Genomic DNA, 14179 nt, shown 5'->3' on the forward strand with positions numbered 1-14179 from the left:
ATTTGTTAAATTATTATATATTTAAAAATTAGAACTTCACTTGATTGACAGAAAAGATTTTTATGAATTTTATCAAATGTTTTATTTATACCAGTCTCTATTTTGGTTTGTCTTATTGTCTCCATTATTGAATGAACAAATTGTAACAGCACAATATCATTAACTTTGTTGACTACTGATTCAACCTTTATTTTTGAACTTAAATGAAAATGTTGAAATAGCAAGGAAAGTAACAGCAGCTCATGTGCTTTTCAAGGTGCTGTTGCAACACATCAAATGGCAGGATGCATAGCTAATAATTTTATCGATACATTGAATGAGCGACATTTACATGTTTCTTTGTAGGCATCATTCTCAGTTTTTTCTATATAGTAGTGGAATTAGATGAGATTGGAAAATGATATCATAATGGTTGCCATTAGTTTTGAGAGGTGGTAATAATGCTGACTCTGATCATCTTTCAGTTTTAATTTTTGTACAACTGTTTGCAGTTTGTGCAGTTCTTGTATCCTTTTCTTTGTTAGCAACAAAACTCATTTTGTTGTTGTAACAAATTATCTTTGATTGGATTCCAGTGTTGTTAATTTCCTCTCTTACTTCCACGACTGCTTCTGTTTCTATGAGGTAATTTTAATAATAGAATATGTTTTCTATGTTTCATGGTCATTTTATGACATAAAACCAATTATTGCTTGTGTTTGTACAAGACACACACATACATACACATACACACAAAATAACTGTAAGCAATAAGGAGACAAACAGAGACCTGCACAGCTGCCTACATTGAAGTAGGAATGGTCATTATAGTGAGGGGCTATCAGAACGAATGTAGCACCAGTGATGATACTTAAGTTCACAAAGCTAAATGTATCTGTTTAGTAATAGAGAGAGACATGGTACATATACATGAAGACAGTATTTCCTTTGTTTCATCTTACTGACTGAGGCTATTTTACAGTTGACGCAAATCTGCTAGGCTTGTTTAACAAGAGATAACATCATAAAATTGTGTTAAAAACTTTACAGTAACATGTTCTTCATTATTATTATTTCTTCATATCAACTGAAAACTGTTAATTGTCAACAGTTTTTTTTTATCAGGAAAAGATGTACATGTCAGAGTGATTTTTTGTAAGTGAATGAGTGGTTACCCTGCTGAACAGGAGTAACTAAGTAAATATTGTCATTATAAGTTAGTTATTGCCTAATAGATTGTCAGATACTAATGTAAGTGTTGAGTTTTCATGTTGACTGTGTACAAATGGGATTGTTAAGAATCCTGCCCTGAAAAATATTGTATGTAAATGTCATGAAATGAGATTGCTTGGACCTGCGGTGGAGTTCATGCAGTTACATTGATATTAACATAGATTTTGATTTCTAATAATATGTTGAGTAGGGTGCCTTTTTCTTTGCTGTGTAAAATTTTTAAATCGGATTAAATGCCATTCGTAGTGTTAAATGCCGTTCGTAGTGTTCCCTGTGGCGATGATGTAGCAGCCATTTGCTGTTGTATTATTTGGTTTATAAGTGTGTTCTTTATATTGTGTGAAATAATTTCTGCCTATTTTACCAATGTATTCTTCATCGCAGATTCTGTACTGGAATTTGTACTTCCCAGAGTTCAAAAATTTCTAATTTTTATCACGTTTCATTAAGCTGCAGCTTGTTCCTTACTCTGTCTGTGACTTTTATTTTTATGTTCATGCGTTGTGCTAGTTTATCAAATATCCGTCCATCTGTTGTAAGTCAATTCACCAAATTTTTCACATGAAAAGTGTGTGTGTTCAGACTACATTAAAATGATAGTTCCTGTTAACTGTTGTGTGTGTGTGTGTGTGTGTGTGTGTGTGTGTGTGTGTGTGTGTTTTGTCTATTTTTTAAAAGGGCTTGTTGATGGAAAGCTAAGTTTCCGACAGTCTTTCTGTTGGGCCTTTCTGTGACTCAGCATCTCCGCTTTATGGTGAGTAGCAACTACCCATCTCCGCTTTATGGTGAATAGCAACTATCCTTTTTGTTATATTCTTACATTCCAGCCTGGATTTTTCGTTGTTTGATAGTTCATTGTTTTATACGTACTGGCTTCTTGTTGGTTTCTAGCAGTGAAGGCCTTAAATTTCTATTAATCGTGGCTCTATAAAGTGCACTCTTTTATACTGCTATGGGTGGCATGGTTTTGTGTTATTAACATAAGTACTCCTATGCTTTCTAAAGATTTGAATATGTGTTCAATATTCCGTTTATTTATAGCCGTGCTAGTGAAGTTAACTTAACTATTTGTTTCAATGTAAATAGTAAATTTAATTTGGGGGTGCATGGAAGACATTCTGGGCTGCTACTTCCACATCTATTTCATCATTTTTATGTAATAAAATTGAGTCATTAGTGTATCCGTAATACGGAAAAAATTCTTTGTGCAGTACAAGAAAATTTCTTTAAAAAAGCTATACCTTGGTGTTGATAAAAATTTCCTGCTTACAGCCCCCTCTTGCTGCATATACTGTATTTTACTAACTATGAGACGTACTTTTTTTCTTTGAAAAATTGCCTCAAAAATTCAGGTGCATCTTATATTCAAAATTAATATATAAATGTCTAGTGTTTGATTTAAAATTCCTGCCAGTTATAAAAATGGCGATACACTCGAGGCAGCAGGAAACCTCTCTCTATCTGGCAACATTGAATTCAACTCGCAGCATCAGTCCACCAATGCGATGAACATGAGTAGGGAGGATTCACAAGCTTGCTAACACTGTCTCCCTCCCACCCTGCCATCACAAATCTAGAACACTGTGTAGCCCATGATGTGTCACGGCAGTCTATGGTGCCAGTGAACTTGAATTGAATGTGATTTGTGTTATTGGTAACAGTACAATATTGTTGTTAGTAGCTAGTTTTGCAATGGAAAAAAATAAAAGGTATGGTATTCATATGATCCGGGCTATAAATCGAAAGTAATATCATATTCAGAACAACATGGAAACAGAGCAGTTGAGTGGCATTTTGGTGCTTCAACAACAGAAAAAAAACCATTTGCGATTGGCAGGCTGATAAAGAAGAACTGAAAAAATGAGGAAACCTAAATGTGCAAACAGATGAGTGAATGCAAAAAATGGCAAAAACTAGACGATGATGATGATTTTCAGTGATTTGAGAGGTCAGTTTGGTTTTATAAACTAAAATGTTTTTAGTATGGCTTTGCAGTCTAATAATAAAAATGATAATTTTTTAAGCAATTAAAAAAAAATGGTGCGTCGTGTAGTCCATAGTGTTAGAGTTAATAAAATACGGTAGATTCTTCTGTTAAATTCAAAAACATTCTATGACAGGACTGTTTCTAAAAGTTAACAGATTTCCAGTGCTTCATCAATCCTTACTTTTTTGTGTTGTAGACCATGTCAAATTATGAAATGACCTACCTACATTGCAGCTGCCATTGCAAGTGGCTGAATTGCTGATACTTTATTTTACAACATAATGTCGTCCAAAACACACAAGAATTTTATTGACAGCAATCGAGCCCATTAAGTCTGCAATGACAATTGACTGGACAAAGTTTGAAAATATTTCAGCACATAAACATTGTCTTTACTGGGCACAAGGGAGATGTACTGAGTGATATAGCATAGTTTACTGTTTACAAACTAAGCTGATACATAGTACACGACATAGAGCCAGGCACAAGCATGGTAAAAATGCAAATCAAGATGTCAGATTTATTTAAAGTGAAATACATCAAATATATACTGAAAATTGTAAAGGACGTTCATGTTTTTCAAATTTCTGTGTTTATTGAGAACTTTATTCTCTTTATGGTGTACATAATTTACATTTCAGTTTCATCGACAATGCCCATATGGTCATCTTTTCGCTTTTATGTGGAATCGTAAGATCAGTTTCTATACTCTTGATACCATACATTATTCTCTTCTATTTCAGTGTCTTAATGGTATATAATTATGATGTTTCTGCTGGTTTTTCCAGTATAGTGTGCTTCAACTTCTGTGTGTTAGATTTGATATGTACATGCTGCTTTCAAATTATTTCTTTTAGTATTTTATATTAGTATTTTACCCAGTGTGTTAGGCAAGAACATTTCACTAAACTGATTGTAACATTAATTTTGCAAAACACTGTGTTTCCTTTGTTTTTTCACCATAGAAAAAACATGATGCACATTAAATTTTGTGTATAATAATCCTTAACTGGTTAACAGTGTTCAGTATGAGCGTTGACTACACGTATTTCATTGACATACCTCTTGTAGTTCACTATCTTCTGCGTGTCTTGAAAATGCTCATCAAACAATCTGATTATGAGATAATTAGTAAATATGGTTGCAGTAGTGCTTGTGAATGAGAGTTTGTATTCGTATAAGTTTTCCATAAATATTATGACGAGTTGTCATGTAATATTAGTCATACTTAAAGTTGATTCACATTGGGCGTCACGGAATAGAGTGTGAAAACATTCCACAGTGAATTTCAAATGACAGCATTCACACAGACTACCAGTGATACAGAATGGGATGGAACAAAATGGAAGGCCAACATCAGGGATTCTCGGGAAGAAAATTTTGATCGTTTAACATTGATTCTGTAAAGCACAGTTTTCAGGTTGACTTGAAAATAGCCTGATATGAAGGTAAAATTGGTTAATAAAGTTCTTATTGCCAACTGGAGCAGTTTTGCGGTAATTAATAAGAAAATTTTAACATTTAAATTGATCGTGAGAGATAGATATCTTGTGGTAAGATCAGATGTTCAACAAAAAAATGTTAAAATGTGTGTGAAATGTTATGGGACTTAACTGCTGTGGTCATCAGTCCCTAAGCTTACACACTACTTAAGCTAAATTATCCTAAAGACGAACACACACACCCATGCCCGAGGGAGGACTCGAACCTCCGCCGGGACCAGCCGCACAGTCCATGACTGCAGCGTCTTAGACCGCTCGGCTAATCCCACGCGGCAAGATCAGATGTTAAACTACTCTCACTCCACTTACTCATGTTACTCACTGGTGTGCAAAACTTACGGACAGAAGTAACTTCCACATTATATGTCACTGCGAAGTAAGATAGCTTGATGAAATTTGGACCATACATAGAAACCCCGTGTACTACAGAAGATAACTTTAAGAAGTATGCAATGAGACAAACAGAAATTACATTTTTATTCAATGACAGCAGTTACACTGAAGTCACCATCATTTCTGATGGTCCCTTGAATGTTACAAAAGATGGGACTAGGTTCTTGAGGCTGTGATTACTGCATGCAGCAATGCATGCTCTGTGGTGTGCTCCCATGCTGGCCACAAGGTTGGTCTTCCCAACACATCCCACATATGCTCAGTGGAATTTGTTGGTGTTGGGCCAGGGGGAGGAAAGAGAGGAGGGAGTTTCTGGGCAAGTCAGACCGTTAGCCAAATGTCTTCTCATTCCAAGAGCTCATCCACCAGTGCAGTTCAATGTGGTCACACATTGTCATCCATTAAAATGAAGTCAGGGCTGAATGCACCCCTGCAAGGACACACACAGAGAAGATGTACACTGTCACAGTAACATTGACCAATGAATTTATCTGTCTATAATGACCACGATTTTGACAGGACATTAAAACCTAATCTTCTTTCCTTTCTTGTGCTGGGTGTACCATGTTAAAAAGTTTGAAGGTCAGTAATCCCATGCAACATTATGCCTCTAGACATTATAACACCTGACCCACCAAAATGATTATGTTTGACAATGTTCCTGGGTGCATTACATATTGTCATATGACGAAAGGTGTGAACACGTAATGCACACAGGATCATAATTGAACGTGATCATTTTGATGATTCAGCAGTTAGGATGTGGTGAAGCATAATGTTGCATGGGCGCACTGACCTCCAAATCTTTTAACGTGGCACACTCGTCAGTTAACATCATTGCGACAGTGTACTTCTTCCCAATATGCCTTCAGCCCTGACATCATTTGTATGCATCACAATGCATGACGACATTGAACAACACAGGTGTAGGGGGTCATAGAACGAGACAGCATTTGGCAAATAAACTAGCCTGCTCATTCTCCCAACTTAAATCACATTGAGCACGTGTTACATGCATTGGGGAGATATATTGCAGCGCATTCACATGCATGAACGATCATCCAACAGTTTTCATCTGTGCTGGTGGAGGAATGAATACTTACCACAAGAATTCCTTATCTACCTTGTCATCAGCATGGAAGTACATTGCAGAGCATGCATTGCCATCTGTGATGATCACGCACCCTATAAAGAACCAAGTGCTACCTTTTGTAAAGTCGTGGGAAAATTCTGTGCTATACCGTAGCAGTTCTTCCTTTTGTTTGGTCTAAGTTTTGTTGAGCTATGTTATTTGGCAGTGACATATCATGCAAAAGCTACTGTAGGGAAGCAGCCTACTCACGCTGTAGTAAATTCACATTAGTTTCCATCGTGTGCCAGCCAGTCTGCTGTAACTAGCTCTGACTTCATAAATGTTGCGCAATACCTTAAAAATCAAGCAAATGAACTAAAACTTTTCTAGCATGTCAAAAATAATACTAAATTAATGTGTGTTAAATATCAGTTCGATAACTTCAGCCATTTCCGAGATTTGGACGTTTTTCTGGAAAAATCATTGGCGCAACAGAAAAGAGCTAGAGACTTCAAAATTTATATTTAGATTCATCTTTCATAATGATTTAATAAAAACAGTACTTTGGATTTCACAAATTAAGACTTTAGTGGAAATTCATGATTTTCTGGTTTTCGTCTCAAAACTGAAGGAAGCAAGATAGATTAAGTAGGTTAATAAATAAGGCTAGGATGTTTAGATTTAAATAGGTTGGAGGTCCGCTATGATTATGAAGATGTGTAAAGTTTCTTTTTAATACCTATAAAATTATAGCGATAGCGGATCTCAAAAGGGACAGTTCAGAGCTCATCTGCTGCGTGCAGGGCAATTAAATTAATTCTCTCGCCTAAAGTATTTAACTTAGCCACGTCAAAATTTTATTATCAATACTTACCTGCGTGCTGAATGCACGTTTAAATTAAGAGATTCTTCGGCCATCAGCCAAAGAAGCTATAAATTATTATGTAACTTGAAGTGGTGCGTTACTAGCCCAGCGGCTAGTTGGGAGAGCGGAATTAATCAGGCGTTCCCTCAGCCGTCCGCACCGCGGCTTTATATATAAGAACACTGCGCGAGGAAGCAAGGCCCCAGTTCTCTCCAGACGCTGAATGACACGCCATCTGTGTCGGTAGTCGCGTCGCATCAGTGTATCTGCTACAAACAGCCTCGGGTGCCGTATTAAGTTACTAGAGATACGCGGAACTATGAAAACATTTCATGTGAAGTGTTAATTCTGGAATGATTTTCATTAACTAGCTTCAGTTTGCGTATTGTCGTATTTTCACGTGCCGTCGCGGGACAGACATTCTACCAATTATTTAGCGTGGCGTTTGATGAAATATTTTCATCAAATTATGGCGAGCATTCTTTTTAACATTTAATTCGGACATTTATAGTTGCATCAGCGCATTAGACTCTGAACTGTTCTGTTAGTTAGGTTGTAGGGATACTTGTGGTTTTTATTAGTGAATTTCAGAATATACTCAACTATTTTGGAAAACCGTTTTTGATTAGAAATCCCGGACAATCTCCTAATTCCTCAGAGCTATAAGCTGCAGCTATAAGAACATTCTCAGGTAAAGTGGGCACTAGGATATCTATTTACTGGCTCCAAGTTTTATTAAATCACTTTCTGGGGGTCACGGAGTAAATAGAGAGCCAGTGTTGAGAACGGCAAAAGACAGCAATAACAACATTCTAAAAGCTAGAAACTGATTCAACACGCAAGCGTTTATCCAGCAATAGATTAATTATTATTACAAAAACCATCCGCCGCCCCACACTACTTCTGTCATTTAGTGTTGCAAACAGGTTCAGTAGTAAGTATTGTGCTTCCGAATCCTTTTTTTTACAAATTGCAGAAGGTGCATGAAGATTTGGAAATTTTTCCTATTTTTTCCCTATGATTTTTCTTCCACAAAAGAGGCCAAATACATGAACAATGAAGAAGCCTGAACAATGCATAAATAAGAATATAAACAGATAAAGCAATTTCCTTGTGAAGGAAATAATAACTTATTGGTTAAGCACTAGTTAATTACAGTTATTAGAAGGTATATTACATACAAAATAAGTACAAAATGTTTAATTTGGTATCTTATAATGACAATTTTACTGCTCAAAATGTTACTGAAAAAGAATTTGTAATTTATGTTGCCCACTAGTTACAAATTATAGTTATTATAATCTCAAGAGTAGTTTATGCACAATGTGAGTAGAGTTTTCTGCTTTATATAGTATTATTACAATCTAAGCATGACAGTCTTTCACAATCACACAGGGATTTTTCTTCAGATTCTCCATTTTCCGCATTTGCTACCTGAAAGTCTGGGTTTACATCACTGTCATTTGTACACACAATGTTATATGTTTCAAGAAAATCTTCGTCTTCACTAAATTCTCCAATGTTTGTGTCATTAGCAGCTTCTTCAAGCAAATCACCCAGATTGTTAGTGTCAAAATCAAACTCAGCACCATCCCAGTTGTGCTAATTTCAGTAGCAAAAGATGAAATTAGAGCTGAAAAGGGGCAATTTGATACACAGTAACACTCTCTTAACTATGATTGTGTGATATATCACCTAAAATGCCACCCTAAGATAAATTCTAAGCAATAAAACAGTTATGCCGAATATTAAAAAACAAGCACATCATTACTACACATTTGTAATAGTTATGACAAAAGCACCAGTGTCTGCAAACTACTGGAGTTGGGTAGTAAATAATTCAGCCATTGTTAACGGTGAAGTTTCTTGTGAAAGTACTGAAGAGCACATGTCGCCCATGTGTCCAGATTCAGAGGAACCGCAAAGAGATTCCAACTACAATCGCAAATTTTATGAGGATTTAGTAATGTAGGGTTAAAAATGGACTATGCACGCCTTCAAAATTACAAGAATGTAAATCAATGAAAAACATTTTTAATTAAAATTGTTTTAAGGGGGCCTGTATTGTAGAATAGAGATACTGTTCTTCGTTGTTTCTTGACCCTCTTAGAAAGAAAACGGCATAAAAGAATTAGCAGAAAGGCATGATGTAAATATTGTATGAACATCATTTTGAAATGTCTGACATCATCATCTTTCTTCTTTCACAACTCAGGAATATGGAAACTTAAGAGCTTTCATCAAAAACATCCTTTATTAATTTTTTTTCACATTAAAAAATTGTACTATCATTGCTAATCCATTAATTCTGATATTATATTTGGATTTATTGTGTCATGGATGGTATCTCGTAACTTCAGTTTCACCGTTTGGTACTGGGCTAACCGAAGTGGTGGTGGAGGTGTTAAGGTTCTGTCAATGGTGAACACAGCTGCATTTGATGGCGATACTCTTTTCCATTCTATTCTATTCTATTGACATCCAGTGTGAATTAACCATTATACTGTGTCCAGCTGCTATTAATTTGTTTTGAGATACTTGTATGTTTTTATATTCAGTCTAATTAATGGTCTAGGGGCCAAAACTAGTTGTTACTATGAATACATTGGTATAAAGTTGGATCTGGTATGTATTCATATTGATTTTTAATAACTGCAGATATCCTATGTGCAAGAGGATGAGTATCATGAACCAAATAATGTTTTATAAAAGTTTTCGTCTTGCAGAGCACAAAATGTGATTCAGTAATTTTGCATGTTGTCCAGAGTCGTTTAATTGCTTTTAGATGAGACTTTGTAAGCCGTGCATCATGATTTCTGAGAATATGAATCAAGGAATCAGCGTATGGCAGGAAGAACTGGCACTTCTGACTGTTTCAACACAGATGTGCCTGCTGCAGTAGTGGGAAAACGTTTTACAAGTTGTGAGATAATTCACACAATGGAATATGTCATATAGATGATGATCTGTAACTTGCTGAAAAAAAAATGGCAACTGCTCTGACAATGCTGAAAGGCAGCCTGCAGTATTGGTACAATATGAATTCAGTGTTGATTCTTGTATGCTTCGGTGAGTCAAGGTTATAACTGAAAATATTATTCTGCTAGATCAAAAATTGTGAAGTGTTGATTGACTGCCGTACCGAAAGCGGTATTGGCAGTGGGGTATGAATTGATGATGGACTGTGTACTGACTGTAGTCTTGAAGTGGGTCTGAATGTGCAGTTTTAAACACATTTTTGACCTCCACATTTTATTTTTACTTGATGACCTGTTTTGTGGACAAACCAACGGTGTGGCCATGAGAGGTCCTTGTCCCACATTGTCACTCAACTTTTTTATGGGAGGATTTTCAAGACCAAGTCCTTGAGTCTACAGTTATAAAACCTTGCTTTATCAGGTACATGGAACATTAAGACTTCTGGTTTTTAGAAAATCTTATTATACTGATTTGAACCTGCGTGCTGACAGTTGCCACTACGTGGTCCATTGTATAGGGGGTTACACATCATTAATCCACCGTTCATGCTTACATGCTGGGCAAGGGTTCATAGAACCACTTTTGGACTATTTCTTGATTGAACCACTTAAGAATAGCACATGGTAAGAACAAACATCTAAATATTTCGATGCAGGATGTGATTTATTCTATTCAATGAGAACAGTCATTTCTTATTATATAGGTGGGAGTCAACAAAATATTTTGGCATTAGAAGGAGAAAGTTGTTGATTGAAATATTGGGAAAAGATCTCACCATAACAGATAATTACACACATCAAAAAAAGTTTTCCATCACCCCATTTCCCAGAACTCCTGAAGATAGACGTTGCCTGTGGATATTGTATCACAGACACAGTCCCTTTGAAAGTTTAGAGATGTCACTAAACCTGCCCAAAGATGTAAATAACCATGCATGAGGAGCACTTATTAGACAGAGGGTGTCCGACAGCCGATCAGTTCCAGTAATTCCACCAGGAAGGACGTACACGGCTCGTGTTGTCTGTAGTTCAACCACACCTAGACGGTCAATACCGTGGTTCGATCGCGTCCGCAATTTTAGTTTGTGCCAAGAAGGGCTCTCAACAAGGGAAGTGTCCAGGCCTCTCGGAGTGAACCAAAGCGATGTTGTTCGGATATGGAGGAGATACAGAGAGACAGGAAATGTCGATGACATGCCTCGCTCAGGTTGCCCAAGGGCTACTGCTCCAGTGGCTGACCTCTGCCTATGGGTTATGGCTCGGAGGAACCCTGACAGCAGCACCACCATGTTGAATAATGTTTTTTCATTCAGACACAGGATGTTACGTTACAACTAAAACTGTGCGCAATAGGCTGCATGATGCGCAGCTTCACTCCCGATGTTCATGGCGAGGTCCATCTTTGCAACCATGACACCATGCAGTGCGGTAGAGATGGGCTCAACAACATTCTGAATGGACCACTCGGTATTGGCGTCATTCTCTCTTCACCGATGAGTGTTGCATATGCCTTCAACCAGACAATCGTCGGAGATATGTTTGGAGGCAACCCTGTCAGGCTGGGGAGGTATCTATCGAAATATTGGTTAGACTTTTACGAGTATGTCAGACTTGAATACTGAAGCCAGGAACATATATATGTAGCTTAGATGCATCAGAAGAATACTCAACTTGTAATAGGCACAGCAAGATAAAAAAAAAAATAATAATCACAATTCATCAGTTGATCATGCTGGTTATAGCTCATCTTGTATACATTAGCAATTTACATATTGAATACACATGGAAAGTTTTGAAATGTGGTCTTAATTTGATAGTTCACAGTATAGCCTCTTATGGATGAGGAAGGAGGTCTTTCAGATTTTTTAAGTCCAGATCATTCTGTTTCTGTATCTGCTGATTTCTTTACCAATTCAGGAAAATGCAATTTTAGCAGTTTTCTTGGGAAATAACCCTCATAGGAGGTTCATCAGTCATCTGTATTGAGATTCATTGTGTGAGAACATTTGTTTGTGTAGGATTTCTCCTTTCATTTTGTCCGCAGCTCATGGTCTAGTGACTGGTGTTGCTGCCTCTGGATCCCACGGAGTCCTGCGTTTGATTCCCAGCCAGGTCGAGGATTTTATCTGCCCGGGGACTGGGTGTTTGTGTTGTCCTCATAATTTTATCATCATCATCATCATCATCAATGACGGTGGCTAGATTTGACTGTGTAAAAATTGGAGTGTGTGCGCACGAGTTGGAGTGTGTGCGCAGATCATCATCATCGTCATCATACTTTCATTTTCTCACATGGCTCACAGAACATAACCATCTCTCACGACCTCAGAGCATGTTAATACAATATTGTTACTGAGGGTTGTCGTGTACGACACTGACTCTTAGTATCTCAGTGTCTTGTACAGCAGAAGAACCCACCAGTGGCCTGTGATTTGCTGATCTCATTATGAAGTGTGTTCTTTGTTTGCTTTTAAGAAGGTAGCAGTAGGTTTTTCTATTATTATTTATGTTGTCACAAGGCAAACGTGATGTGCATTTGTTCCACTATTGTCCTGTGGCATCATTCTCCATTTTTTCATTTAGGCAGTGTACGCCATCCGTCCATAAATTTGCAAGACTAATTTTGTTCCTAGCATATAAGCTTCATTGTTCAATCACCTATGGGAGCAGCTTGAACTAACAATTGTAAACAATAGACATGCATTCGACAAGTCAGTCAGGAGCAGCCAGTGTTCAATTGTAGATGTGTGGCTGTAATATTGTCACAAATCGCTATGGAGCAATGTCTCTAAATAAAGTATTCAAGGCATTTTTCGGACTGTTTTTGAGAAAAGAAAATTGTGCACAAAGCTTGTCCTGCACATCTTGACAACTTACTAAAAATAATGACCCATGGGCACCTGCTGTGACTTGATTGAAATGAAAACTATGGACAGTGCATGTGCCCCCATGGTTGTTTTCATGTGGGGAGGGGTGGGGTACAGGGGTTTCTGTTCCTCCTGATGGTAACCTTATCTACAGAGCTCGCACATGATTTACACATCAGAAATTGAGGAAGGTGAGTGAGATAGCATAGTGTATTGTCCATTTTCTTTTGCTATTGGTCTGTAAAGTTAGAAAGTACTACAAGTTATAACAAGAAGTCTTCTTTGTCAGCTGGAAGTGTTACATAATTGATTTTATTATTTGTGATTTTTGTTTTTAGTTTCGGTGGAGGTTTATGATTATTGATGAGGGTCATCGCATGAAGAATCATCATTGCAAATTGACTCAGATTTTGAATGCGCATTATAATGCACCACACAGACTCCTACTGACAGGAACACCTTTGCAAAATAAGCTGCCAGAATTGTGGGCATTGCTTAATTTCTTGCTGCCATCTATTTTCAAGTCTGTGAGCACATTTGAGCAGTGGTTCAATGCACCATTTGCTCTAACTGGTGAAAAGGTAAGTAGCTTTCAAGATGTGATTTACCTTACAAATTTTGAAAGTTAACATTTTTATATCACACTAGCGAACCTAGAATGCTTTGCAATTGCTGATTATGTGTGGGAATTGGATATATGTCCTAATCTCCTATTGCCCCCTCACTCGGTCTATCACTTTATCCTCCCCCACTTTCTTTGTCTATCTCCTTACCCTCCCTCCTCTTTGCTTGTCCATCTCCTTACCCTCCCTCCTCGTTGCTTGTCCATCTCCTTACCCTCCCTCCTCTTTGCTTGTCCATCTCCTTACCCTCCCTCCTCTTTGCTTGTCCATCTCCTTACCCTCCCTCCTCTTTGCTTGTCCATCTCCTTACCCTCCCTCCTCTTTGCTTGTCCATCTCCTTACGCTCCCTCCTCTTTCTTTGTCCATATCCTTACCCTCCCTCCTCTTTCTTTGTCCATATCCTTACGCTCCCTCCTCTTTCTTTGTCGATATCCTTACCCTCCCTCCTCTTTCTTTGTCCATATCCTTACACTCCCTCCTCTTTCTTTGTCCATATCCTTACCCTCCCTCCTCTTTCTTTGTCCATATCCTTACCCTCCCTCCTCTTTCTTTGTCCATATCCTTACGCTCCCTCCTCTTTCTTTGTCCATATCCTTACGCTCCCTCCTCTTTCTTTGTCCATATCCTTACGCTCCCTCCTCTTTCTTTGTCCATATCCTTCTGCTCCCCCCTCCTTCTTT

The 14179-nt window shown here is 37.5% G+C and overlaps 1 protein-coding gene across 1 annotated transcript in view; it reads left to right on the forward strand.

Moving 5' to 3' along the window:
- LOC124555269 (ATP-dependent helicase brm-like) overlaps positions 1 to 14179 on the forward strand; it is a 188619-nt gene that overhangs the window by 85529 nt on the left and 88911 nt on the right. The window contains exon 12 of the mRNA XM_047129138.1: positions 13215 to 13457. Within this exon, the coding sequence (XP_046985094.1) occupies positions 13215 to 13457 (243 nt within the window). The remainder of the gene's footprint in view (positions 1 to 13214; positions 13458 to 14179) is intronic.

Source organism: Schistocerca americana, chromosome X (assembly GCF_021461395.2).
Source record: "Schistocerca americana isolate TAMUIC-IGC-003095 chromosome X, iqSchAmer2.1, whole genome shotgun sequence".
NCBI classification, from domain to species: Eukaryota; Metazoa; Arthropoda; class Insecta; order Orthoptera; family Acrididae; genus Schistocerca; species Schistocerca americana.